Source organism: Pezoporus flaviventris, unplaced genomic scaffold (genome assembly GCF_033815535.1).
Source record: "Pezoporus flaviventris isolate CSIRO_AGI_PZ_B2104156 unplaced genomic scaffold, CSIRO_AGI_Pfla_v1 ptg000035l, whole genome shotgun sequence".
Lineage (NCBI taxonomy): Eukaryota > Metazoa > Chordata > Aves > Psittaciformes > Psittacidae > Pezoporus > Pezoporus flaviventris.
The window spans coordinates 8371998-8396410 of NW_026892583.1; the positions used below are offsets into that span (position 1 = coordinate 8371998).

The following is a 24413-nucleotide window of genomic DNA, read 5'->3' on the forward strand; positions in this document are numbered from 1 at the left end:
ACTGCAATTACACAAAGGATATATTTTCTAAATTGGGCAATTTTTGCTCTAAAGATACTGGACTATTGCTATAAACTCGTATCTATGAACGGGTGCTTGATCAAGAGCATGATTCCGAGACTACTCTCAAAATGATTGTATTTCAGAAATTTTAAAATCGTGTTTCTTACCTGTATGAACTGAGTTTAATTTTAAGGTCTTACATGGATGCAAAAAGACTTCTAACTATTCTGCGTGAGCAGCAGGCATTCATGGGGAACGGGGGCTTGTTTGCTTCTGTGGAGTGAGCGCTTTGCACCTCATGGTTCTTGTTTTCCATTTGGTGCATGCAGCAGGAGTTAAATCCGTTACCGTTTCCCTTCTCCTGAGACATGTGGCTGCTATATAGACATAACTGCAAGTACTAAGCATGAGCCAAAACTAGTCTTAAGCTAGTCTTAAACTTGGTACCGCAGCAGCAGCTGAGAGGATGGCTGCATTAGCAGGGAGCTCAGCATGGGAGCTGCTACACTACTGGAAAGATTTTGCATCCTGGGGTCTCTTCTGAACTGCCACAATTTGCAGTTGGAATAGACCCAGTTAGTTGTCTTTGTGCAAACTGAAGCTGCTTTGTGCAGTATAATCTAGTGATAGTTTTATATCCAGTAAGGCTGTGGTAATCTGTAGAACCAGAGAAAATGAAATCTTGGTGAAATGGGAACACAATTATTCAGGAAGAGCACTGGACATTCATGTCAAACTGAAAAGCTGGGAGCCACTGATGTGGCTTCGAAGTCAATTCTGTGCCTTAGCTCTCCTTCAAAACTGTATCTCCTGATGCACCATACAAATGTCTCATTGACTGTGCAATGATACTGACCTCAAAGTAGGGTTTTTAATCCAAAGACAAAAATAAAATTGGAAAAGTTTGAATTTGCAGAATTGTGTACCCTGAAATGTGGGATCAGTAGGTATAGCAAACTTATATGAAAGGTCAGTTTGCTACACAAGTTTGAAAAATAATTCCAGCTTTTCTCTCATTTTCATCAGCATAGGTGTTTGAGATTTTAAGTGAATGAAATGAAATTTAATCAAACGGATTACCCTTTTTAATAAAGTTGTCTGTGCTCCACATCTCTATATGACCAGAATAAGGATCTGCATTTCACCAGTATAATACTTGCAGATTATGCTAAAGATGAAAAAAGAAAACTTGTATAATCTATTTGGTAGAGCACATAAATATTGCTGTTTGATTCCTGTGAGGAGTTTTTACTAAGCAGCTGTGTTTTCTTTAGCCACCTGAATTCAGCTGTGAGAAGATGTGCAGCTCAGCACCTCTCAGACACTGTAGAACGTATGGGCCAGGACCGGATTCTGTTTGGAACCAAACGTGTCGCTGATAAGCTTTTTCCTGCAATAGTCAGGTTTACACAGGATAGTTCACAACAAACAAGGTTAGTAAGTTTAATAGTTAAGATAAGCACATTCCAGGTGGTTGAATCATAGAGTCACAGGATCATGGAATGGTTTGGGTTGGAAGGGACCTTAAAGATTATGTAGTTCCACCTCCCTGCCACAGGCAGGGACACTTTCCACTAAACCAGGTTGCTCCAAGACGCGTCAAACCTGGCCTTGAACACTGCCGGGGCTGGGGCACCCACAGCTTCTCTGAGCAACCTGTGCCAGTGCCTCACCACCCTCACAGTGAAGAGCTTCTTCCTAACATCTAATCTAAATCCACACTCTTTCGATTTAAAGCCATTCTCCCTTGTCCTACCCCTACATGCCCATGTCAAAAGTGCCTCTCCAGCTTTCTCACCAGTCACTTTAGGTACTAGAAGCTGCTGTAAGGTCTCCCCAGAGCTTTCTCTTCTCCAGGCTGAACAACTCCAGCTCTCAGCCTGTCTCCGTAAGAGAGGTGCTTCAGCCCTCAGAGCATCTTCCTTGGCCTCTTCTGGTCTTGCTCTAACAGGTCCATGCCTTCCTTATGTTGGGGGCCCTAGTGCTGGATGCAGTGCTGCAAGTGGTGTCTCACCAGAGTGGAGTAGAGGGGATGAATCCCTTCTCATGACCTGCTGGCCATGCTGCTGGTGATGCACCCCAGCACATGGTTGGCTTTCTGGGCTGCAAGCACACATGGTACAGGGACTCAAAGAACATACTCTGTTGGGCACAGATGAGATGCAAGACACAGAGGGATTGTTTGCACTAGGATCCATGCTGTCTGACTGATAAGGCTTGACCATCATATTTAAAGACATCTGAAATCTCATTAATTTGCTCAGTTGTTGATTAAATAGTGATTCTTGAGCACAGTTTTTTTGTGGGAGAATGAAATGTGTGTCTATATCTATAGATAGCAGTCTATCTGTACTTTAGTATTTTGGAATTACACATCTATAATTATCAATAGAGATACAAAGCAAATCCGTGTTTACAGCTGTAGATGTTGTGGTCTGTTGCCCTTCAGGTATTATGGTCGAAAGATGCTCTTCAGTATGATGACTCATCCTGATTTCGATAAAACAATTGAGACGTATGTGTTGACCAAGGATTTGCCTTATATTAGGAAAGCTGTTACCAACCTACGTAAAAAGGTATGTGGAAAAGCTCTTGTTTAACAGCTGAGAAATGTAAATGTGTACTAGTGGTAGTTAGGGGTAGACAATGAACCTACAGTAAAGGAAGGCAGAGCATTCAGAGCAAGCCAGGTAATCAAGTGACTGCAGCATGGCAAGGTGCTGCTTGTTAGCTGCCCTCTTCATGCTTTTACTGCTTGCAGATACACTGGACGAGATGCACTTTGCTGCTTTTTATAGCTTTTTTTTTCTCTAGCAGGGCAGAACTGTACCAGCTATGTTAATTAACAGTTGTTCCTCTGTGCAGGGTTTGGATGGGCTGCCATTAGATGCACCTTCAGCAAAAATAGGACATTCCAATACTAGTAGCATTGGACATTTGAGAGGTACTACCAACATCACTGACAGGTAATTATCTTAACTGTTTTACCTTGCTAGTAACTTACACTCTAGGATAGTAGCTTCACTGCAAGCAGAGAGCACAGAAGCATTCACAACAGGGTTGTGAAAAGTAAACGTGCCTTCAGGAAATGGAAAAACTTGACATGTCCCAGATAAGCTCTTTTAAATGGGGTAATTGGTAATATTAAAATAGCTTTTTGCACTTTGAAGTTAATTTGCCTATTGACTGCCTATGAAATATATACACAGTGGACAAACCACTTGGATTTCATAGTAGGTCCGTTATCATCAGTTAAAGATATTGCTGTTCAGAGTCTATAGAAAAAACATGTTTAGTGGTAGCCACAATGCAGATTATCCATGCACTTTCCTGGACAGCAGGTATTTAGATCCTAACTGGGGATGCTGAAGGTTTTAGATGGTACTGGGTCACTTTTCAGTTGTCTAAATGCAGAGAACAAAACGTTAAAATTGTTAAACAGAAAATGAAACAGTCTGGAAATAAACACAATATTCAAAAGCATAAATAAGAACCTTATCATATATTCAGAAAACACAGTGACAGATTTAAAGGCATAAAACCATAAAAATATATTCTTTAACAAGCCGTAACTCCTAGAATCTGGTAGAGGATAATATATTCTTTTACTGAAAACAATGAGATTTTTGAGGTTTAAACTCCTATTTCAGCGTGCTTATGTGTTCACTAACTAACTTCTTCCTTTCCAACAGAAAGACTACAGAACCCTATGAAGTCGTAAGAAAAACAGCTCCTCGTAATTTACTACAAAATGACGAATATGTTAAAGACATTATAGGTTTATTGAATGCAAAGGACTTCCGTGATCGGATACGTGGCATTAAGAAGCTGTCACTTGATGCAGAGAATAATCAAGGCTTTGTTGTTGCAAACATTGTGAAGGTAACTGTATGAAAATATTTTATTTCAAGGGTCTTTAAAGCTGTTTTCTGATAAAAATCTTTGCTCACTCATTCAATAAGAACATCTGATTAACAGGAAAATAGTGAGGAGTAGGTGAGGTATGCTCCAGGGTGAGCTGTGCAAGCTACAAAGGTAGTAAAGGAAGTAAATAGGATGAAGAAGCTGGAAATTTTCACTTAGAGAAAGCACTCTTTATTCCTGGAATACTGCAGGCAAGTTTTCATGCCATGGCTGAGTAAATATCAAAATATTGGAACAGCTTACAGAAAGAACAGCAAGGATTAATCAAGATCTGAAAAACTCTCTGAAACACAGCTGCAAATTCTGCCTGCTTGCTTTGCCTAGGAGAATGTGAGGAAAGGTCTTTGTTATGATAAAGCTTACAGTAAGTATCCTTTGTAATAGGAAAGGGTTCTGTAGGGGAAAAATACTATGATGAGGTCCAAGAGTTGTAAACTAGAGATAGATACAATGAAAGGAAAACCAAGATTGTCTTCTAACAGTATAGAATCTTTGCTGTGAAACTGTGAAATACTTTTGTGGAACTTCACCGTATCTTAAATGTGAATGGTTTTGAAATCTTTAAAACATACTTTCTACTAAATACAGCTGTGTCTTGCTAAAAATACTTGCTTTCAGAAAATACTAGTCATACTGAAAGTTACAGATGGCTAGTTTGCCTTCTTTACATTGTACAGGAATGATGTAAATTCAGATGAGGTGAGGCACAGTTGAATAATACAGAGTATAAAGATATCAAATGTTGCTTTACTTGCTCAAAAAAGTATCTCAGGTATTTGCATATCAGAGCCATCTTTTGCTAAGATGGACAATCAAAGTATAACAGTAAAGCAGGAAATGTAGTATCTACCTCAAATATGAATTGTTAATTCTGATGAATGCTGTTTGCATGCTTTTTCAGATTTTTGATGCTTTCGTGTATTGTTTAAATGACATAAATGGCAAAGTAAATCAGATTGCTTTGGAGACGATGCACCAGATAATTCCATTGCTGAAAGACAATTTATCACCTGTGATCAACATGTTAATTCCCGCCATGGTCGACAACAACCTGAACTCCAGAAACCCAGGGATTTATGCAGCTGCCAAAAATGTTATTCAGGCTCTGTGTCAACACCTAGGTCAGTAATTTACTCCGTCTTAATTTTAAAGAGTTTTAATTGTATTAAATTCTAGATTTAAAGAATCATTCTTTCCAAGTTTCCACCCAATCATTACATTGTGTAATGAATCACTGGCTTTATTCTCACACTTTCTACACCATACAGGTCATCTCAGTATTTTGCTGATCCAGAAATACAGCAATACAGCTTGCTGTTTTTTTTTTCTTTTCCCATAGTAGATGGTTTTGGCTGTAAGGGTGACAGAGCACTGGCGCAGGTTGGCCAGGGTGGCTGTGGAGTCTCCATCCTTGGAGATATTCAAAAGCTGCCTGGACACAGTCCTGGGCAACCAGCTGCAGAGGGTTCCACTTAAGCAGGTGGTTGGACCAGATGATCTCCAGAGGTCCTTCACCCACTTCAACCATTTCTTGTGATTCTGTGTTTCATTATCGAGAACATTGTCACACTGTTTAATCTCCAACAAGTCAAAGAACTAGATTCTTGCTGATTTGTGTATGCCATGACCATTTTCCTTCCTCAATTGTTTCAGCTTTGGAGCAGAATCTCAGTGTTTTCAGGAAAAGAATATGCTATGCTCTACCAGATTCTAGGAGTTAGGCCTTGTTAAAAGAGTATGTTTTTATGCTTTTATGCCTTTAGATCTATCACTGTGATTTTTGAAGTTGATACAAGTAAGGTTCTTATTTACGTTTCTGAATATTCTGTTTATTTCCAGACTAATTTTCTGTTTACCAATTGTAACATGTTTTGTTCTCTGCATTTAGACAACTACTTGCTCCTTCAGCCGTTCTGCACAAAAGCCCAGTTTCTGAATGGAAAAGCCAAACAAGACATAACAGAAAAGCTTGCTGGTAAAGTGATGTTTTACTTTGGATATTTGTTTGTGTACTATCCTTATTAGGCAAATTCATTGTGGGATGGTGATGGTTATACATTTTCCCTTCTGTCACAATAGATTGCGGGCATTAACAATGTAGTGGTTGTCAAATTTCACCCCCTTCCAATGCAAACTGGAGTTATTGCTGATCAAACAATAGCTTATTATTATGGAGTCAGATGGAAGATGTGTAAATACCTGGAAGATATTTATAAATACCTTAAGCTTATAATTTAGTATGGAATCAGAGAGAATGAGGTTTGTTTTGTAATGAGTTTCACTGTGTCAGTATCAAGACTTGGGTACCCACACGCTGCACTCTGCCTGGTCAGCAAGCACTTCTTCCTGTGTAGGGTGGGAGGCATGGAGCTGACTGAGGAGCAGTACTCACATCCACATAAACTTACTAGGAATCATAGAATCACACTGGGTTGGAAGGGATCTTAAAGATCACCTAGTTCCCACATAACCCATGGGCAGGGACACCTTCCACTAGACCAGGTTGCTCAAAGCCCTGTCCAGCCTGGCCTTGAAGAATGAGCATCTGCTTTTTCTGGGGTTTCCCAGCACAGAAAATACACTGTTCTCTAAGGCTGGCTCCTACTAACTCCTGAATTTCACTTCTGTACCTTTTTTGCTTTTCGCAGTTGCTCTTTTTCTCATTTTAAGGCTTTTAGTAATACATACTGGCTTTGAGCCATAAAGGACATAAGCTGAGCATGACCACAGAATGGTCATGTTCCTAAAGCTTAAGAACAAATTTACTCAAAAATTAAAGGCAAATTTGGATTAAAATTTATATACACATTTTAATATTGGGGATTATTACTAGCAGAAGTGCTGAATTTCCTTTTGCTGTTTTAAGTGAACAAGAGATATCTTTATGGGAAATAGGCTTGACTCAAACAGTATGTTTGGCTTAGTTTCAGAGTAGTTCCGTATGTAGTAGCTGTGAAATTGAACTAAACATAACAGACAGTCTGTTCTTGAAATATTCCTAAATTTCTGCTTTCTATATGTGAAATCAGCTTTTAAACAGTCCATCTCTTGCTAGTATTTTGGGGGAGTAGTTTGTATTGTATATCAGAGGAGTCCATTCTAGCAAAAAGACAAACATTTGCAAATGAAACACTTAATTCCTGATGCAATTGTCTGAGTAGGGAAAAGCTTCATCTTGCAGATATTTATATTATAAGGCTACTTTGTTCCTTAAACTCAAAAACCTACTAAGTATTTCATAGACAGAGTGGAAATCATAAAATATGAGATGCTACACAGCGCTCTGAGAGAAATACAGGTCCCTATGATAATTCTAACTTAAAAAAACACAAACAAACAAAAAAAAAAAAAACGTAAATCAAAAAAAGAACCAAACCTGAAAAAAAGTTCTTGTTTCAATTTTAAGAATGGAAAACTGTAATTATCAGCAGTACAAGTATGACTGTGTGAACTCTTGAGAGAGGCTAAAAGGGGTGTTTGTAGGCAAAGCTGGTATTTTTTATCAGAGTTCTGATGGTGTTGCAACAGAGAAGCTCTTGTGTATACTCAGCATTCTTTCATTAGTGCTTGAGAAGATGATTTGACATAAAGTGATTTTAAACACTTCTTAGAGCAGGGCATCACTTCTGAGTTGTGCTTTAAAGAGAAGTCTTCAAACACCGATTGATGACCTGCTGTCTTTCTTGCAGATATTGTGATGGAGTTATATCCACGGAAGCCTAAGAGTGTGGAGCAGAAAGTTCTAGTTGTCCTTTGGCACCTCCTGGGAAACATGACGAACAGTGGCTCTTTGCCTGGAACCAGAGGGAACATTCGGACAGCCACAGCAAAACTGTCAAAAGCACTTTTTGCACATATGGGACCAAGTCTCTTAACTCACGCTGCAGCTCAGTCACCATACATCAAGAAGACTTTAGAAGAACTTTTGAAGACAGAAAGCTAAAGTAACGATCCCATTCATGCATGAAGCTGGGACAGATGGGCTGCTGTTTATATGGAAACATACCACACCACCCCCTGTTCTTTTGTTGTGCTGGTGTCTCTAGTGAAGAAGGGTCGTCGCTGGGAGAGCATGGAAGGTGCCGGGATGGAGAAGTCACCCTTAATCTGTGTATTTCTCTAGAGACCACAGCACAGCACCCTAGGTCTAGTAATAGATTGTTAATGAATAAATATATCTGACACGTTTTGACTTGGTTTTAGCACTGAGCTTTACATCGGTAAATGGAAGAAAATCCTGGAGACAGTTAAATAGCACAACAGGGTTTGGTGTGGCAGTTGTGAAGAACATGTATTTTTTACAACCCCCGCCTGCAGCTGTGGGTATTAGCGTGCTGTGGCTGCGGTACGGTACTGTAACGTGGCTTGCTGGCTGTGCATGCTCATCGGTACGGAAAGCACGGCCCCGCTGTGATGAAAACGAGCCTTTTCCTCGGAAGCAGTGGTAGAGCGGAGGCCGTGGTACCTACCCGTCCCCCACCGCCGTTACTGTCGCGTTTTACTCGGGAACCTGATGCAAATAAAAGAATTTATTTCTGTAGCGCTCCGGGCGCTGCCTCCGTGCCCGACGGGGGGGAGGTGGGAAGGAGAGCGCCCGGACCACCGCCATTTGGCGGGAGGAAAGGAGGGAGGGGCAGGGTGGGCGCATGCGCGGCGCACGCGCACTGGGCTCTTCCTGAGGCCTAGCGGCGGCAAGCGTGCGGCGGCCTAGGTGGTTACTGGTCTTGTGGCAGGTACCGGGACCGGGGGATCGGGAATGGGGCAGCTGCGGGGAGCGCCAGACTTGCAAGGGGGAAGGGAAGGGGTTAGGCTGGGTCCCCGCCTTCGTCTCCGGTGGGTTGGTCTCCGCCCACCCCGACGAGCGGCTGAGTCGGGCGTCGGGGGCCTGTGCTGGGCCGAAGCCGCTATGTGGTGGGGCCGCGCTCGGGCGTGCGGCACCCGCTGCCGCCTCAGCCGTTCACTTCGCCAGCGACTGCCGAGCGCTGGAGTAAACCAGCCCGCAGCTGGCGCTTAACGGAACGAACGTTGTGATTAGGGAAACCTGTATGATCCTTATGTGCTGGAACAACTGCGAGATCTCTGGACAAACATTAGACCAGCCCAAAGCCTTTAAGTGCTTCACGGTTTGTTACGTTGTCATTGTATTTCTTTACTCTTTACTTTCTTTTTCTTTTTTTTTTCCTATATTTTCCCTGTGAGGGTGGTGAGACGCTGGCGCAGATTGCCCAGAGAAGCTGTGGCTGCCCCATCCTTGACAGTGTTCAAGGCCAAGTTGGACTGGGCTTGGAGCAAGCAGGTCTAGTGGAAGGTGTCACTGCCCGTGGCAGAGGGTTGGAACTGAATGAGTTTTAAGGTCCCTTCCAACCCAAACCGTTCTGTGATGCTGTGACTATGATTTTGGCCACCGAAACGTTAGTGGTTGGGCAGAATGGTCCGGGGCAGCAGTGCCAGTGCAGCGCAGCCCAGCGCCAGCAGGTTCCAGGCGGCTCCCTTATCAGGGCTGTGACACTGGTCTGGGCGGAGGCGTAAGCTGAGGCCGGAAACTCCTTGTGATTGCCAGTTTGTGGGCTTTCCGGGATGGTTTTGTATTAATTCATGTTTATAAATGCCAGTATTGCAAAGAATAAACGTTTGGTTGAAACAGGCTAAATAATATATGTTGGCATAAAAGATTTAAAATTAGGTATGTGGTTATCTGATATGCTTATTTAGTTATTTAGCACGAGCGATGTAAAAACTCTTGGAATTGAGTTACTGTGTTCCATGGTTGTCAGTGTTTGACGTGTGTTGGCTTTGTGCCTGCTGCTTTCGCAGCTGCCTGGAGCAAGGACATTCGTCTGGTTCCAGGAACCAGTTGTTCACGGCAGCTATAACCCTTAGTGAGTTTGGGGGATGTCTTGGTTTCTGGGGATGGGTTTAGAGCACCTTGAGTAGGAAGCAAACTGCGAAGCAGACGTTAACATTTTGTTTGAAGCCTCATATCCAGAGGTAGTCTAGTACCATCCTTTGTCTTTTTTTTTTTACTTTCCCCCTAATGTGAAGACAGGATGAATTTGGGGGGGTAGGTTTTTAAGCTGGAATACATCTGAATCGGCTAGAGGGAGAAAACGTCTGTCAAATACCAGAATAATTTTAGGTTGTGCATTATTGCATATTTAAAAACAATTGTGTTTTTCTCAAAAATTTAGAGCTGTAAATATCCTTTAAAGTATATTTTTTCAGGAGTTGGGGCTGCTGTTTGTATAGCACATGCTTCTGACACCCTGATTTTATCATCTTTACAGATGAGCTCTGAATAGTAGCGGCTCTTTTCAGTGATGCAGATGCAGCGATCTGCAGTTACAACATGAAGTTGCAAACTTATGAACTGTTTATGTTAAAGGAAAGAAATTATGTGTTTAGGATTACCAGGTGATATATACGATGGAGAACAGAAATAGTTACTTTTAAAAAAACAGTTTTTAGAAAACTCCCAGAGTGGACCATGTGGACTTTTTAACACTACACCAAGGTAACTCGGCTTGGTGAACTAGGGCAGCATGAACTCTTTATCTCATGCACTGAAGCTGCTAAAGATAGAGTAGAGAAGTTTTTCCTTCCTGTCAAGAATTTTGCTCCTGTTACATTACTGATGACCTATCATTGTACTCACTGAAGTGAAAGCAAACGGTTTGTTCTCTTTTTAGGCTTTCAGTGAGAAAGATTTGTGGCAATGCAGAGTGGGGTGGGGACTTTTAAATGTCAAACTTACCTGCTTCTGCTCTGAGAACTGAAGGGAAATAGGAGTGGCAGTTGCTACAGTGCGTTTGAGGCTGATAGTCTCATGCTGTTCTTCATCCAAAATAGATTCACAGCTCAAAGCTACTGTATTCTATGCAGGTGCTGCATTACCTTTAACCCATAGGTCATTATGGTCTGTCTTGAATGTGGAGAAGGTCCAGTGGAGTGCCTTGTGGCCAGGCTTTGGGCAGTGAGGCTGGACTGGTGTTTGCGGAGGAGGGGAGGGCTGGGCAGCAGCGTTTGGCAGGAAGATCAAAATAAAGAGTGGGAGGAAGATGGAGTCTGTCCTGAGGGGCAGGAGGAAGCACCTGATGAGTAAGTGTTGCATGGGGGTGAGTGACTAGTGTCAGGGGCTAGCCTGAACACTGTGTGTGGCCCTCTGCTGGTTAGCTTATTTAGGCATCTTACGTATGGACTGAGTGAGGACAAGAATTCTTTTCTTTGCAGAGTTACCATGTAATCTGGTTCAGCTTGGCTTTGAGGGAACAGTTAAACATACATGTCTTTTGCAAAGAAATTATTAATTTGTATTAAGTAGGATAATTGAATAAATTTGAATGTAATTCTCTGTATGGAATAAACTGTTCAACTTGCATAGGAAAGCTGGGTTGGTTCACTTTTATACCTCCGTAGCAACTTGTGACAGGTTTTTAGAAAACCCACAAAGATTTGTATGTGCAGATGTTAAAATGTAGGATTGCTATTAATTGTAAATTATCTTATTTGTGAATAAGGCTCATGTGAGAAGCAGATCCAGTTGCTGGGGGTTTGTGGTGAAATACATGAATGCCTGAAGCACTTGGGAGACTCTTAGGTGGTAATTCAAGCCCAAGTTCTACTTGAATCTTTGCTGCAGGAATACTGAATCTTTTTGTTTCTGCAGGATCTAGTACTACTAAACAGCAGTAATGTCAGCTATGGAGAACAACACAGAAAATACAGAGGAGGAGAAACCAACTGTAAGCAATGAGAACACAGACAATAGCACCGAAACAGCAACAGAAGAACAGCAGATGGACTTCAGTACAGAAATTATAGGTGTCACTGAGATGGAACAATCACCTGATAGTTCCCCTGGCCTGAATGCAGACAACATGCAGGAGAGTGAAATTCCTGATATCGAAAGTTTACAGACAACAGATATTGAGGCTGGCTTTCCTCCAGATTTTGACAAGTTCTGGAAAGTAGTAGAGGACAATCCCCAGGATTTCACAGGATGGGTATATCTACTACAGTACGTAGAGCAGGAGGTTAGTATAGCACCCTATTCTCCTTAGCCTTCAAGAAATAAACAAAGAAAACCCAAACAAGTCACAGATATTCCAGCGACCAGTCTAGAGCTGTACATCAGGCTTTCATGGGTACTGTTTGAAGAAGTTGCCCTTGTCAGTGTTGTCAGAAGAGATCACACAATAAAAACTATTGCTTTTAAGAAAATGTTAAAGTAGTAATTGTTTTCAGAATAACATAAAGGGTTTTTAAAGGAAAGGATTCATTGCTTTTATTGTGTATTTCTTGCAGAACCACTTACCAGCTGCCAGGAAAGCATTTGACAGGTTTTTCACACATTATCCATATTGCTATGGATATTGGAAAAAGTATGCAGACCTTGAGAAGCGACATGACAACGTTAAGCAGTCTGACGAGGTATGTAGGTAGCTGGGTGCAGCTATTGCCATTGGTCCTGTTAGCCAAACAATGACTAACCTACTGCAAGTCATTTGGCTGCCAGTACCTGCCATCTGTGGCCAGGTTTGTAGGGATTTTGTTTGCACTTGTCACATCTGTGGCATTTGTAGCTAATGTTTTCTCTCTTTGTTGGCAGGTGCGTTAAACCTCTACAGTTTGTCAAGCTTTGCAGTGCAAGCCTCTGTATTACACTGCAGCTTAACAAGTAGGGCAGGGCTTTTCTGTCACTTACATTTATTATTCATTTTCGAAACAATATAGTTGGTTTGCTGGTCACAATTGCTGCATCTTATTGCATTTTTGGTCAGACGCTGTCAATGATGCTCTAATGGGTCTGTGCCCTATGGTCTGTACCCCAAAGCCTGCCCACACAACCTGGTCAGAATGCAGGGACCGCTGCGCTTTGAAGATCAAGACTCTGCACGTGGAGATCAGAACATTGCCATGTTCTATCCAACCTCCACCCAAATGGTAATGGTAGATTATTTAAACAAAATTCCAGTAATTAGTATTTCTAAGGTTCACCGGATAACACAGTGTTGCCTCTCTATTAGGACACCATTACGTATTTGAAGTACAGTTCATGTTCTCTTCATAGGTTTATCGCAGAGGGCTTCAGGCAATTCCTCTTAGTGTTGATCTTTGGATACATTATATAAACTTCTTAAAGGAGACTTTGGACCCTGCTGATCCTGAAACGAGCAGTACAATTCGAGGGTAAGTTGGACACAGACTAAGTAATTCAGGAAGCCTGTATGTATGTTATGTAGCAGTATAATCAGATTCATATGTTTAAGATGAGGGTCAAGGTAGTTACTGCCATTACTGTAAGGACTTTTAGTAGATGATGAAGCAATATTCCCTAAGAATGGGTGGACAATACAATGTGGTACCAGGGTTAGAAGTTGCGACTTGAGAGTTTCAGACTAGTCATTAGGAAATGCTTTGTGCAGTATTCTATGGGGATCTGGAGCAGGTTCTCCATAGAATTTTTGGAATTCAGTTACTTGGAGGTTTTCAAGGTATGGCTAGAATGTGTCTGACCTCATCTGTTGCTGGCATTGGTCCTCGTTAGAGTAAGATGGACTTAGGTTTGATCTCAGACCTTATTTGATCTTTAATTGAAGCTTCTAGCAACATGATTGATGTATGACTTTTGTGTATTAAACTTCTCAAGTAAGGCCTTTAGAATCTTGACAAAAGTGGTAAAGGTTGTGTATTTCCCTAATGTCTTGCATTCCTGCGAGTAGCTTTTTGTGTTGCCTTTATTCTGTTGTGGTAGTGCTTGAGTTAAAAAGCAATGAGTACAAACTTTGCAGAGATCTTGCTACAGATGTCTAGAAAATACTTTGAAGAATTTAAATAATATCTATAAGTGTGGTTGCAAGTAAAAGAGGATGCTGCTCATAATCTTTAAGGAAGAGCCAGAAGTTTTCTTCCTTGTTCTGTCACTGCATCCAGAAACAACTGTAAAATTATTTTGTTTTTCAGCGCCTATGAACATGCAGTCTTAGCTGCCGGGACAGACTTCCGTTCTGACAGACTGTGGGAAATGTATATAAACTGGGAAAATGAACAGGGAAACTTAAGGGAAGTTACATCCATCTATGACCGCATCCTTGGAATTCCAACGCAGCTGTACAGTCATCACTTCCAGAGGTAAAGAGAAAACAAAGATATAATGCTGTGCATTTCTTAAGTATACACTAATCTACTTCTGTAAGCGTGGAAATGCTCACTCGGAACAGGAACTTGAAATAGTTACTTAAGTTCATGTACTTATTTAAGTGCTTCAAAGTACTCATCCACATTGTAGGAATTAGGTTTTAGATAAATTCACAAATGCTGCTGAGGAAGAGCAGAGGATGTGATTGAAAAATCAGAATGAGCACTTTTGAACTTTAATTCCTTATGCAGTGCTCTCCTGAAACTAATTGACAAGAGAGAAATACTTGGTTAAGTTTTAGACGGGAATTCTGCATTATTAATGGACTGGTTAAGAGGAAACGGGAAACCTTAGTTATATTATGTACTAGTCTTTCCCATAGTTGCCACAGATCTTTTGTGTTTGGAAGTAAAGTATCTCTGGATTGTCCTTAGCCATTAATTTTACATGGCAGGTGATTTGTCTTTGTCACTGCAGTTCATCATCCTTCCATTTCTCTTTGAATTTTGAAGTCTGATAGGTGATAGAAGTTGCATTTTGTGTGTATGTGTTGTCAGAAGTTGCATTCTTGGCGTGGCTCTAGATTGATAAAGTAATGCAAAATCCCACTAGGACTTGTTACTGTGCTCTGGTAAATCAGAATGTTGCAGTATGAAACTTGACTTGTTTCTAACTGTTCTTAGGTTTAAAGAACACATACAGAACAACTTGCCTCGAGACTTTCTGACTACTGAGCAGTTTGTTCAGCTGCGTAGAGAATTAGCGTCTGTGAATGGCCACAGCGGGGAGGACGCGCAGCCTGGTGATGACCTGCCCTCTGGTGCTGAAGACATAACTGACCCTGCCAAGGTACAGGTGCAGGGGGTGTTCACTGGTGTTCTGTTCCTTACTGTGTGCCTGAAAGACAAGTTTGTTTGCAGAGAATTTAGCATATCTGTAGCTGAGATGTTTCCATAGTTCTGCTTATCACTGCTCTTTGGCTTGTGTGATAAGTACTTTCTTACAGGATTCACCTTTCCAGTGTTTTCATAGGCATTAAAGAAATTGAATTTAGAAGTGAAATAAGTGATGTGCAAAATTTTAGGAATTAATTAATTCTTCCAGATTAAGAGATTAGAAACTGTGGTCTAAGAAAGCTCCTCATCAGCAATGTTCTCTGCAGGTCAGAGCCTTCATGGGCGTATGAACACTTGACTATCCAAGGGAATTGCTGACTGAAAACAAACACATACTGACACTAAGTTTGACTGGGATCCAAACTAATCTCTGATCTCAATCATCTGTGGCATAGGAGCAAAGCTTCAGATAGAAACCCTGTTCAGCAGAGCTGTGCTGGGGGCAGTGTCCCATCCTGTCTTCAGGGTAGAGTGTAATGCATCTGTGATAGTTTTAATTTCTGCATATTTCTGTCATCATGAAATGCATTTACAAAGGTGATATGGTGTCTACCTGAGTTATCTTTTTAAAAATTATGTTTTAGCTGATCACTGAGATAGAAAACATGAGGCACAGGATCATTGAGATTCATCAAGAAATGTTTAACCACAATGAACATGAAGTCAGTAAGAGGTGGACGTTTGAAGAAGCGGTAAGTTTGTTTTTCCTGTGTAAGGCAGTGTGCACAAGAGCTCTGAACAGAGGCCTGGGAGCTAGGAATTTTGAGTAACAGGTCACACAATCTAAACTCTTGTGGGCTTTGAACAAAGACCAAGTTTCACTTCTCTGCCATTTTTCTTGTGAAAAGGCAACTTGTGAGGTCAACTCTGTCACGTGACGGCTTAAAAATCTTTAAGTGGTATTTGGAGAGAGACAGGATGGTGTGGTGATTAGTAAGTGGCCTTTATACATGCATGAAAGACTGTGTTGATTGAGTGCTGCCTTATGCATCTGGGGTGATGCAGATTAAGGGCAAGAAGATGATTCTCATTGAAAAGGTAAGCCTGTCCTAAAAGGAGAACAAAGTTTGTGTGGTTTTCTATTTTAACATAGCAGTCTTAAACCTGAAATCAGTTAGGTTTTCCAAAATCGGCAATCATAATGTGCAGCTCCTGTTTTTAATGTGTTAACAGTAATTAATTGTTTGGTCATTTCACATACAGAATTTTTTCTATGTAGGATGAAGTTTGGTTACTTTTGAAAATCACCCTGAGTTTTTAGTTCTCAGTCTTTTTTTAATTTTTTACTTCCTGGCGAATATCATGTTGCATAACATGGTTCTTGCTTTAAGTTCACTTTTGTTTTTAAAGAGTACATTGTACAGATGCCTTGTAAGCCACAGGTGTCATGGAAGGGACATGGATCATAAGGTCCGGCTTTTCTAGCAAAGCATGACGTAGGCTTAAGTGTCTCGCCACTCTGTCCAGCCATATCTTAACAGTGTTTGATGTAAACTTGAAAGCATGGTACGTGACCAGTAGCAGTACTGTAGCAGAGGACAAGGCATGCCTTGGTGGGGGTGGTGGCAGTTTGCCCTTCCTGTCCACAGCAGCCTGAAGGGCTGTTACAGCCCTTTGTGTCACAGGGTTGCTGTTGTACAGGTACCTGTCTCGGGAGGTGCGTCCCTAGAGTACGCAAGGCTCAGGTATGCAGATGTGTGGAAAATGGTTATGTGAGTAAGGTCTTCTTGACTAAGAGAAACCGTAGCTACAGATGATTGGCATATGGAAGAACGATGAAACTGTGGACGTGTTGCAGAAAATATGCCAGAAAGAGGGTGTCCTCTCCTCTGCTGACTAGAATCAATGCTTTCTCTATCAAGAGAGTATATCTGCTCTTCAGATTGAGGAGGAGTTTGAAATATAAAGAAGTCTTTGTAATGGACAGAAATGAGGTTATTAAGCAACAGGATATTGCATAAATGATGGAGGCCGCTTAGACCAGTTTTACTGTTATTTTAGTGGGAACAATGTGCCTGTGAATCTGCCAAAGTGGAAAAAGAGTATTGGGCTCTCTTACAGAGCTCAGTGAGGGGTGTGGTGGGGGTGATTGGCTTTAAATTTCAGTTGGCCTTGAAGAATTGAATGTTACTCCTTGATTACCTTAAGTTCTTTATCCATTCTCATTTATTTGTATCGGAGATATTGCAGTACAGGAGAGAAATGATCAGGTAAAATTAAAGGTGAAGAAGAGAAAAAGCACAAGATCTCTGGAAGGATGCTTTGCTGTGGTTACTTCAAAGCAGTGTTTTACTTTGCTATGCTGAACTCTGTCCCACCCAGGTCCTCTTGTGGGCATCAGAAAATGCACAGTCTTGGAATAACCAGTTTCATGTACATAATTAATGTGAAGTTCAGTTCAGTGCTCTTTCTTCTCTTAGTCTCAACCAAATTTTGCATTTAATTTGTAGGCTATGCGCTAGTACAACAGTAAGTACTTCAGTTGTATGTATATGTGTATGTGACCAATAGCAATTGTTGTCACCACAGGTTTGCAAGGACTGAACTGTGGTGAGTTCTTCCTCAGTTCTGTACACACTTGCACTCAAAAATCTTCCTAGAAAAGCCAAGGTACAAGCACAGAGTGTAATTGTTGGCAAAATATCTTGATCGGTACTTGGGTAACCCCAGCAGACTTATGTGAATAGATAATGATGTCCCGTTTATTTAAATGCCATTACTTGAATGGTGTTGTGGCTATTTGTTTTTTTTAACACAACTCGATGGTGTGCTTATTAGTCACAAGTTGCCATGCTGTGACTCTTGCAGATAAAGAGGCCTTACTTTCACGTAAAACCTCTGGAGAAAATTCAGCTGAAAAACTGGAAAGAGTACTTAGAATTTGAGATAGAAAATGGCACTCATGAGAGAGTTGTGGTCCTCTTTGAAAGATGTGTTATTTCATGTGCCCTCTATGAGGACTTCTGGATTAAGGTAAGGGAAGGGGTTTACCACCCATCTCCTGCCGATGGCATACATTGATCTAGTGACTAACCTTTTGTACTCTTGTGGAACGTTGTTCATATATAACTATATCTGTTGCATTAGGAGATGGTCTGCTTGCAACCAGATTTGACTGCTGCATATGCCAACTTCGTTGCCTCTCTACGTCCTTCCTTACAGAAACTAGTCTAGTGGTTCCATAAAGGTGCTGAATGGGTTTAAACAAAAGAATTTTATCGTTCTGTCATGTTTTTAAGACAACTATAAGCTTTAAATTTCCCAATCTCTGCTCTGTTTTCAACTATAGTATGCCAAATACATGGAGAATCATAGTATTGAAGGCGTGAGGCATGTCTACAGCAGGGCTTGCACTATACATCTTCCTAAGAAACCAATGGTTCATATGCTGTGGGCTGCCTTTGAGGAACAGCAAGGTGAGAGCAGCAGTCATTTTTCCTGGGAGGGATTCTGTTTTTAAGAGGCTGTGGATGTCTCATATCTTAAAGCATCTTCACCGGTGTTTTAGGCAACATCGACGAAGCAAGAAGAATCTTGAAAACCTTTGAAGAGTGTATTCTAGGGCTAGCAATGATTCGCTTGCGAAGAGTGAGCTTAGAACGCAGACATGGAAACATGGAAGATGCTGAACACCTGCTTGAAGAAGCTGTTAGAAATGCCAAATCAGTTAGTGAATCGTCATTTTATGCCATCAAATTAGCTCGACACCTCTTCAAAGTACAGAAAAATCTTCCAAAGGCAAGAAAAGTGCTGTCAGAAGCCATAGAAGTGGACAAAGTATGTGTTTCCTCTTTGCTGTCTTAAAAACACCCCAAAAAAATAGATCATGGTATTTTTCTCTCTTTCTGAACCATGGCAACAATGATGACAGGAGTTTGTACCTGGATGTGGTGTTCCCTTACTACATGGAGACAACAGTCCCTCTAACCTGATGTTGCCATACTTGCAGCTTGCAGATCTGGAAGTTTGCATTTTTTTTTAATCGGAAGCATTGTGATCAGAATCAGAAGTGCTTCATACTTTCAGTTTTCCTTTCCACAAGCTCAAATATAGGCGTGTTCACACCTTAAGGTGAACTGAATGGATCATGTAGGCAGTACTTGCAGACCGTTTTGTGTAACCACAGAAACATTTGGCACTCTGAATACTATTAGCTTACTCTTAGCAAAGTGTGACATCTGTCTTTGTAGTGTCACACTGTGAAACATGTCTTTGAAGTGTCACTTCTGTTTATGACACAAACCAGGTCAAAGATGACCCATGTAAAAAGAAAAACTTGTTGACTATTCTAGCTTAACATTTGTGGTTTAAACATTCTGCTCTTCATCTGGTAGATGTAGATACAGTGTCAAATACCAAATCTGACAGCTCTGCAACTTCTAATGCATTTTTTGCACAGGAAAATACAAAGCTGTACCTCAACTTGCTTGAGATGGAGTACAGCGGCGATCTCAAGCAGAATGAAGAAAACATCTTGAGCTGCTTTGATAAAGCTGTCAATGGCGCCTTGTCTATAAAAATGAGGATTACGTTTTCTCAGCGAAAAGTGGAATTCCTTGAAGATTTTGGTTCCGATGTAAAGAAGTAAGATGTGATCTGTGCAACAGCCAGATTAGGGTCACCCAAAGAGCACTTGTGGAAGGGATAGGGAAGGGTTGGATCAGTAGCATCCTTTAGGTGGTTCCTGTGTGCTGTCAGCTCTTTGTTGAGGGATAGCAGCTTTTCAAAACCAAATTCCTTTTTTAATCTGGAATCTCTTTTCAGAAAATTATCCTTTTTTTTTTTTTTTTCCTGGGATACTGTAATGCCTGTAACTTCCTACTGTGGTTTTGCTAAGTCTTAGAGGAGGGTGCTCTTCCAAGGGAACATGTTTTATGACAAGGGTGTGATTTGATGTTCTACACCCTGTGAGCTGCTGCTCGAGGTTTCCAAAACCACATTGATGTGATTGTTCTGTGTTCAGAAGGATTAACAATGCTATGTGCTTATGTGGGGGATCAGGTACTAGAACTGCAACTTTTGAATTAAATACTGGATACACTTTTTTCCTCTTAATTCTCTATTGCAAAACAAGCTCTTGTTTTTATTTACACGCTGCTGAATAACTTGGAAGAGCTAACCACGAGTTAGTTTTTCTGCTTTGTGTGCTTTTAACAATAGCTATCCTTAGTTCCTGCTGACTCTGACCATTCTAACTGGCATGGCAGCCAGCCTGGGATCCTGGATAGACAAAAACAAAACAAAGTTTTCAGTTCCCAAATAATAGTAGAGCACAGAATAAACACAAAAAACTGTTTCCACCAAGAGCAATACGAACAGAAGCAGCAGTTTTCCTAAACTGGTCTGCAGCAGATGGAATTGTATTTCCTATTTTGGGAAATGATACTTTGCTATTAGCGGGGATTTTAGCTAGCACTCTTTTGTGCTGCACAGAATATACATTCTTCCCATGTTGTTTGGCAAAAGGCTACTGGTGCTGCTTTGGAATTGTAATAATTTTGTGTAATACTGATTTCCAGTACTTAAAGAAATGTTGATTGCCATCCACAGCAGCACCAAGATTTAGCATCAACATGCACCTGAGGGAATGCAGGTGCTGGAAGGAGCAGCCGTATCACACATAATTTTAAGAAAACTTCATTATAAAGGGGAACTTTATAAAAACCACATGAAGTGTGATAAAAGCCAAGCAAGTTGGGGATTCCTGAGCTAACAGAAAACACTATGCACTGGGGAGTCAAATAAAGGTTTTTGGCTTTCCCATCTCTGTGGTGGATCACTGATAAAGAATTGATTATGATTCAGTTTGATTTAGAATTGTTTTGCATTTTTACAGCTTCAGGTAGATGTTTTAAAATGGTTTAAATATTTGCATGAAAACGGTGAGCAAAGCTCTGTTCCTTTTTGCCTCATCAGGCTTCTGGATGCTTATGATGAACATCAGGCCCTTCTCAAGGAGCAGGATTCTTTGAAAAGGAGAGCGGAGAACGGGTAGGCAGTCTGCTCACCTGCGGTGTAAGCTGGATCAATAGCTGATGCAGTCCAGGGTAGCTGGGACATAGACTACACTGAGCTGTAGCTGGTACAAAGCACTTTGGAGATGGCTGAAAAATAGTTCAGAGAACAGTCTTGGAAATTATATTTTTCTTTAGTCTATGATATATATATACACACTTTTTTTTTTTTTAGCTTTAAAGCTACTGCTTGCTAGAGCAAAACCACTATATTTTTTTAATCACTTAAGATACACTAAATAGGGCTGTACTGTTGGCTTCAATATTTGGAAATGAATTTATTGGAAAGTAACTTCTGAATTGTTTCTCAGGAAAGGTAAACAATACTGGGAAAAATAACTCAGTCTTTAAGCAGAAACATGCTTCTGCTGTCCCATTGGATTCACCAGAACAGTTAAAAACCAAAACTATTGTTCTGAAGCACAATATACTACTGTCTTTCTCTAAATCAAATTCTGCTTCCCTGTTTAGACAGGGCACCACATCTGAAAATATTGCTTAACTTCATCCATTACAACATTTCTCACCCAGAAGCTCAGCATTTAATCTAAGGTGCCATTTACAAGTGTGTATTAAATTCACAGGTCAGAGGAGCCAGATGAAAAGAAAATGCTAACAGATGATCCAACACTTTCATCGGCACAGATGATGGATGGAGACATGCAAGTCAATCAGGCAGCATACAACTACAATGCCTGGTACCAGGTGGGTGCGCACTTTTGGTGCTGTGCTCAGCGTGCATGTTCTGTATGCACACGTTGTGCTTTTCCATGTGACTCTGTGGCCCAGTGTTAGAAGCTTGGAGTAGAAATTTAGCTTCTGTTTTTGTTGATTCCCCTGTAGCCTGTTACACGACTGTAAGGTATTTCTCCTTGTGCAGCAGGAGGAGCAGCTTGGTGCCAGCCCTTCACGTGAAGGGATGTATTACAGCTGTTAGGGATGTTGCTGGCTGAGGGCAAAACGCTTTGCCCAGGAAACTCACTTTGGGATTCCAGTTAACTGTGTGTTTTGGTAGTTAACTTCTCTAACTAGTAGTTCCCATAATGTCTTGGTATGGGTTCCATTGCACTGCTATGGTGTCCATAGAGAATCAGTCCATTCAACAGCTTGGCCCGTGGGTCTGCTATTGCATGACGTTGTTTTGTCCCCTTGAGAGGCTTAAAGAGGGAATTGGTAGTACCACACCTTGATTTCCTCCTTTTGCGGGAGCAGCAGCCTCCAGCATGTGTCCTGATTCCTTCTAGACTGATGGTGTGGTTCTGTCCAAGGGGCAGGCTGTAGAGCCTTGTCTTTCTGTGCAAGGTGAAGGTGGGTGCTGCTGGTGCCCTCTCAGCTGGGATGAGAGCCATGCAGGCTTATAATGTTAATCCTTTTGAGTTGTGAGTAACTGAGAGTCTGGCTGATGCTTTTCCTCAAGCATTTTAATGAAAACTGTTGTTCAGGCTGTAAGGAGCCTGCCAAGCCAGTGAGAACAGCATTTGCAGGTGGGACGTGACCCAGCCATTGTGTAACTGTGATTTAAAATTGCCTGTGTCAAGGTTAAGTGTTCTTTCCAAGTCAGGCAGTGAAAGGTGCCTCACCCCCTCAGCATGGGAAGACTGCCCAGCACTGGGCCTGGAGAACTGCTGCAAGTTTCCAAACTCAGAATGGTAGGAGCGGCAGGCTGATAGTGCTGGTGGTCTGCGTCCTGTGGTTGAGACAGTAACTTCATCACTGTCTGCCTGCTGTGCATTTTACAGTCTGCTTGAGAATAGCAGAGGCATGTGTTCTTGCTGTCCCCAGAAGGTTGCGCTGCCTGGGCACAGTTCATGGCAGTGTAGCCATGGGAACCATCTTGGTGACAGTCTCTGCTGGCTGCAGATGGCTGGGTTCAGTGTGAGGGAGTGGTGTTGGGGCACTTCAGTCACTCCCACTCTGCTGGACATGCTGTGATGGGGGATGTGGAGCTAGAACACAGGCTGTTCCTGCATCACTTGCCACCTGCTCCCTCTTTTTTCCCTGCCTTTTATGAAGTCTTGTTGACAGGGAAGTGACAGGGAGCTGCAGAGCAGGTACCAAGGGGTATATCTGAGGAACATGAGGGAGCCCCTGACTTCTCCTGTACTGGAAGACTCATCATTTGAGTCTTTATTAAGTGACTGAAACCATGAGGGACAGCAGTACTCCCTCCATGCTGGCCCTTGGTACAAGTCTGGCCCTGGCCTTGTGACTGCAACCACTTGTTTCACAAAGATGCCTTGCAGCAGGGGGTCAGGGTGGTTGGGAGTTGATGGGCCTTGTGCTGCAGGGGAGCACCCCTTGGTGTTCTTCTGCCTTCCAAGCCAGCCTGAGGCATCAGCTGTGTGCAGGACCTCTCTGTGCAGAGACCTCACTATGGTGGCTGTGACATGGTGACCATGCTGGCCACTGCAATATAACATTCCTTTCTGGAATGGTAGCCAGCTGCTCACTGGGGATTCCGTGTGGAGCATAGGCAATCTGACTTACACTATCCTGTTCTTGGTTTTTTTTCTCAGTACAATTACCAGAACGCGTGGAATTATGGACAGTACTATCATGCGACTTGATCCGAAGAGTGAATGCTGCAGTTTCAACAAAGATGGAATACAAAGAAGTTATATTTTTCTAAATTAGGGATGTGAAAGAACTGTTGTAATACCTGCTTTTTGGTCTTCTGCATGTGAAGTGAGCTGGTGTTCCCAGGGTATGTGTGAAGCAAGATCTGTGTGCTGGTAACTGATAAATGGTATCTCTGTACAACTGTAGTTTACCATAAATGCATTTGTTTTGTTTTTTTAATTCCCTGCACTAATTTATGGAGGTATCTGAAGATTTTTTTTGGTCTCAGGACGATGCTGTGGATTTAACCAGTAAAGCTGTAGGGGTTTTGCTTTGGTTGGGTTTCCCCCAAGGCTATCGTGCCACGTTAGCTGCTGCAGGATGCAGCAGCTCAGGTGCACAGCACTCCTCTCCTGCTCTGCTCTCCAGCCATATGTAATGACCTACTTCTATCACAACACCTTCTCTGTGCCCATGAGCCAACCCAGACTGCTTTCTTTGTGGTGTTAAGATTGAAACTTTGATGACACTGGCAGCCTTTGCAAGCTGCGGTACGTATTTTCTATTCCATGTGGGGGTCAACAATTAAAATGCAGTGCAAAATGATGTTGCATTCTTTTTTAAAAAGCACAAACTGTGTTTGGGATGATTTTTGTATTTAGAGTTTTTCATGTACACAGTGTGAGCAAACTTTTTTTCATTTTGATCAAAGTGATCATTCCCATTTTTATAATAAAAGCAAGGAATTCAGTAGTCCTCTGAGCTTTCTTTGATTGCCTCATTCAAGCCAGGAGTAAGAACTCGAGTCTCAGTTCCACCCCTCTCCTGTTCAAACAAATGCCTGGGATGTAAATGTTTCCTTCTTATTTAGGTTAACTAAAA

General features: G+C 41.7%; 2 protein-coding genes and 1 non-coding gene across 8 annotated transcripts in view; all 3 read left to right on the forward strand.

Annotated features, from left to right (window-relative positions):
* The window catches only part of TOGARAM1 (TOG array regulator of axonemal microtubules 1), a 35503-nt gene extending 27627 nt beyond the window's left edge, over positions 1–7876 (forward strand). The window contains 7 exon segments of the mRNA XM_061462769.1: positions 1278–1436; positions 2453–2579; positions 2869–2969; positions 3696–3885; positions 4829–5048; positions 5816–5902; positions 7617–7876. Coding sequence (XP_061318753.1) covers positions 1278–1436; positions 2453–2579; positions 2869–2969; positions 3696–3885; positions 4829–5048; positions 5816–5902; positions 7617–7870 — 1138 coding nt within the window. The 3' untranslated portion in view covers positions 7871–7876.
* Positions 7877–8920: 1044 nt separating this feature from the next.
* Positions 8921–24281, forward strand: PRPF39 (pre-mRNA processing factor 39). 6 transcript variants are annotated; one of them, XM_061462445.1, is made up of 14 exons: positions 8921–9050; positions 11591–11957; positions 12229–12354; positions 12995–13113; positions 13888–14055; positions 14746–14911; positions 15543–15650; positions 17767–17931; positions 18248–18374; positions 18467–18735; positions 19358–19542; positions 20875–20949; positions 21557–21677; positions 23489–24281. In XM_061462445.1, exons 2-14 carry the CDS (start codon positions 11616–11618, stop codon positions 23537–23539), a joined length of 2022 nt encoding a protein of 673 aa, XP_061318429.1. In that variant the 5' UTR covers positions 8921–9050; positions 11591–11615; the 3' UTR covers positions 23540–24281. The 6 variants fall into 6 exon arrangements, with proteins under 6 accessions (XP_061318429.1, XP_061318432.1, XP_061318430.1 ...); XM_061462448.1 differs by lacking the exon at positions 8921–9050 and adding an exon at positions 12705–12867 and having other exon boundaries at positions 11935–11957; positions 12229–12601; XM_061462449.1 differs by lacking the exons at positions 8921–9050; positions 11591–11957 and adding exons at positions 12533–12601; positions 12705–12867.
* On the forward strand, positions 18812–18898 carry LOC133274032 (small nucleolar RNA SNORD127). The gene has a single exon (XR_009745001.1). It is a non-coding gene; the product is annotated as a small nucleolar RNA SNORD127 (small nucleolar RNA).
* Positions 24282–24413: the final 132 nt, after the last annotated feature.

Bases quoted from the DNA above. Each gene is read 5' to 3' on its own strand.
- PRPF39 (XM_061462445.1), top strand. From the start codon at position 11,616: ATGTCAGCTATGGAGAACAACACAGAAAATACAGAGGAGGAGAAACCA. The intron at 11,958-12,228 runs GTTAGTATAGCA...TATTTCTTGCAG, and splicing joins TACAGTACGTAGAGCAGGAG to AACCACTTACCAGCTGCCAG. The intron at 14,912-15,542 runs GTACAGGTGCAG...ATTATGTTTTAG, and splicing joins ACATAACTGACCCTGCCAAG to CTGATCACTGAGATAGAAAA.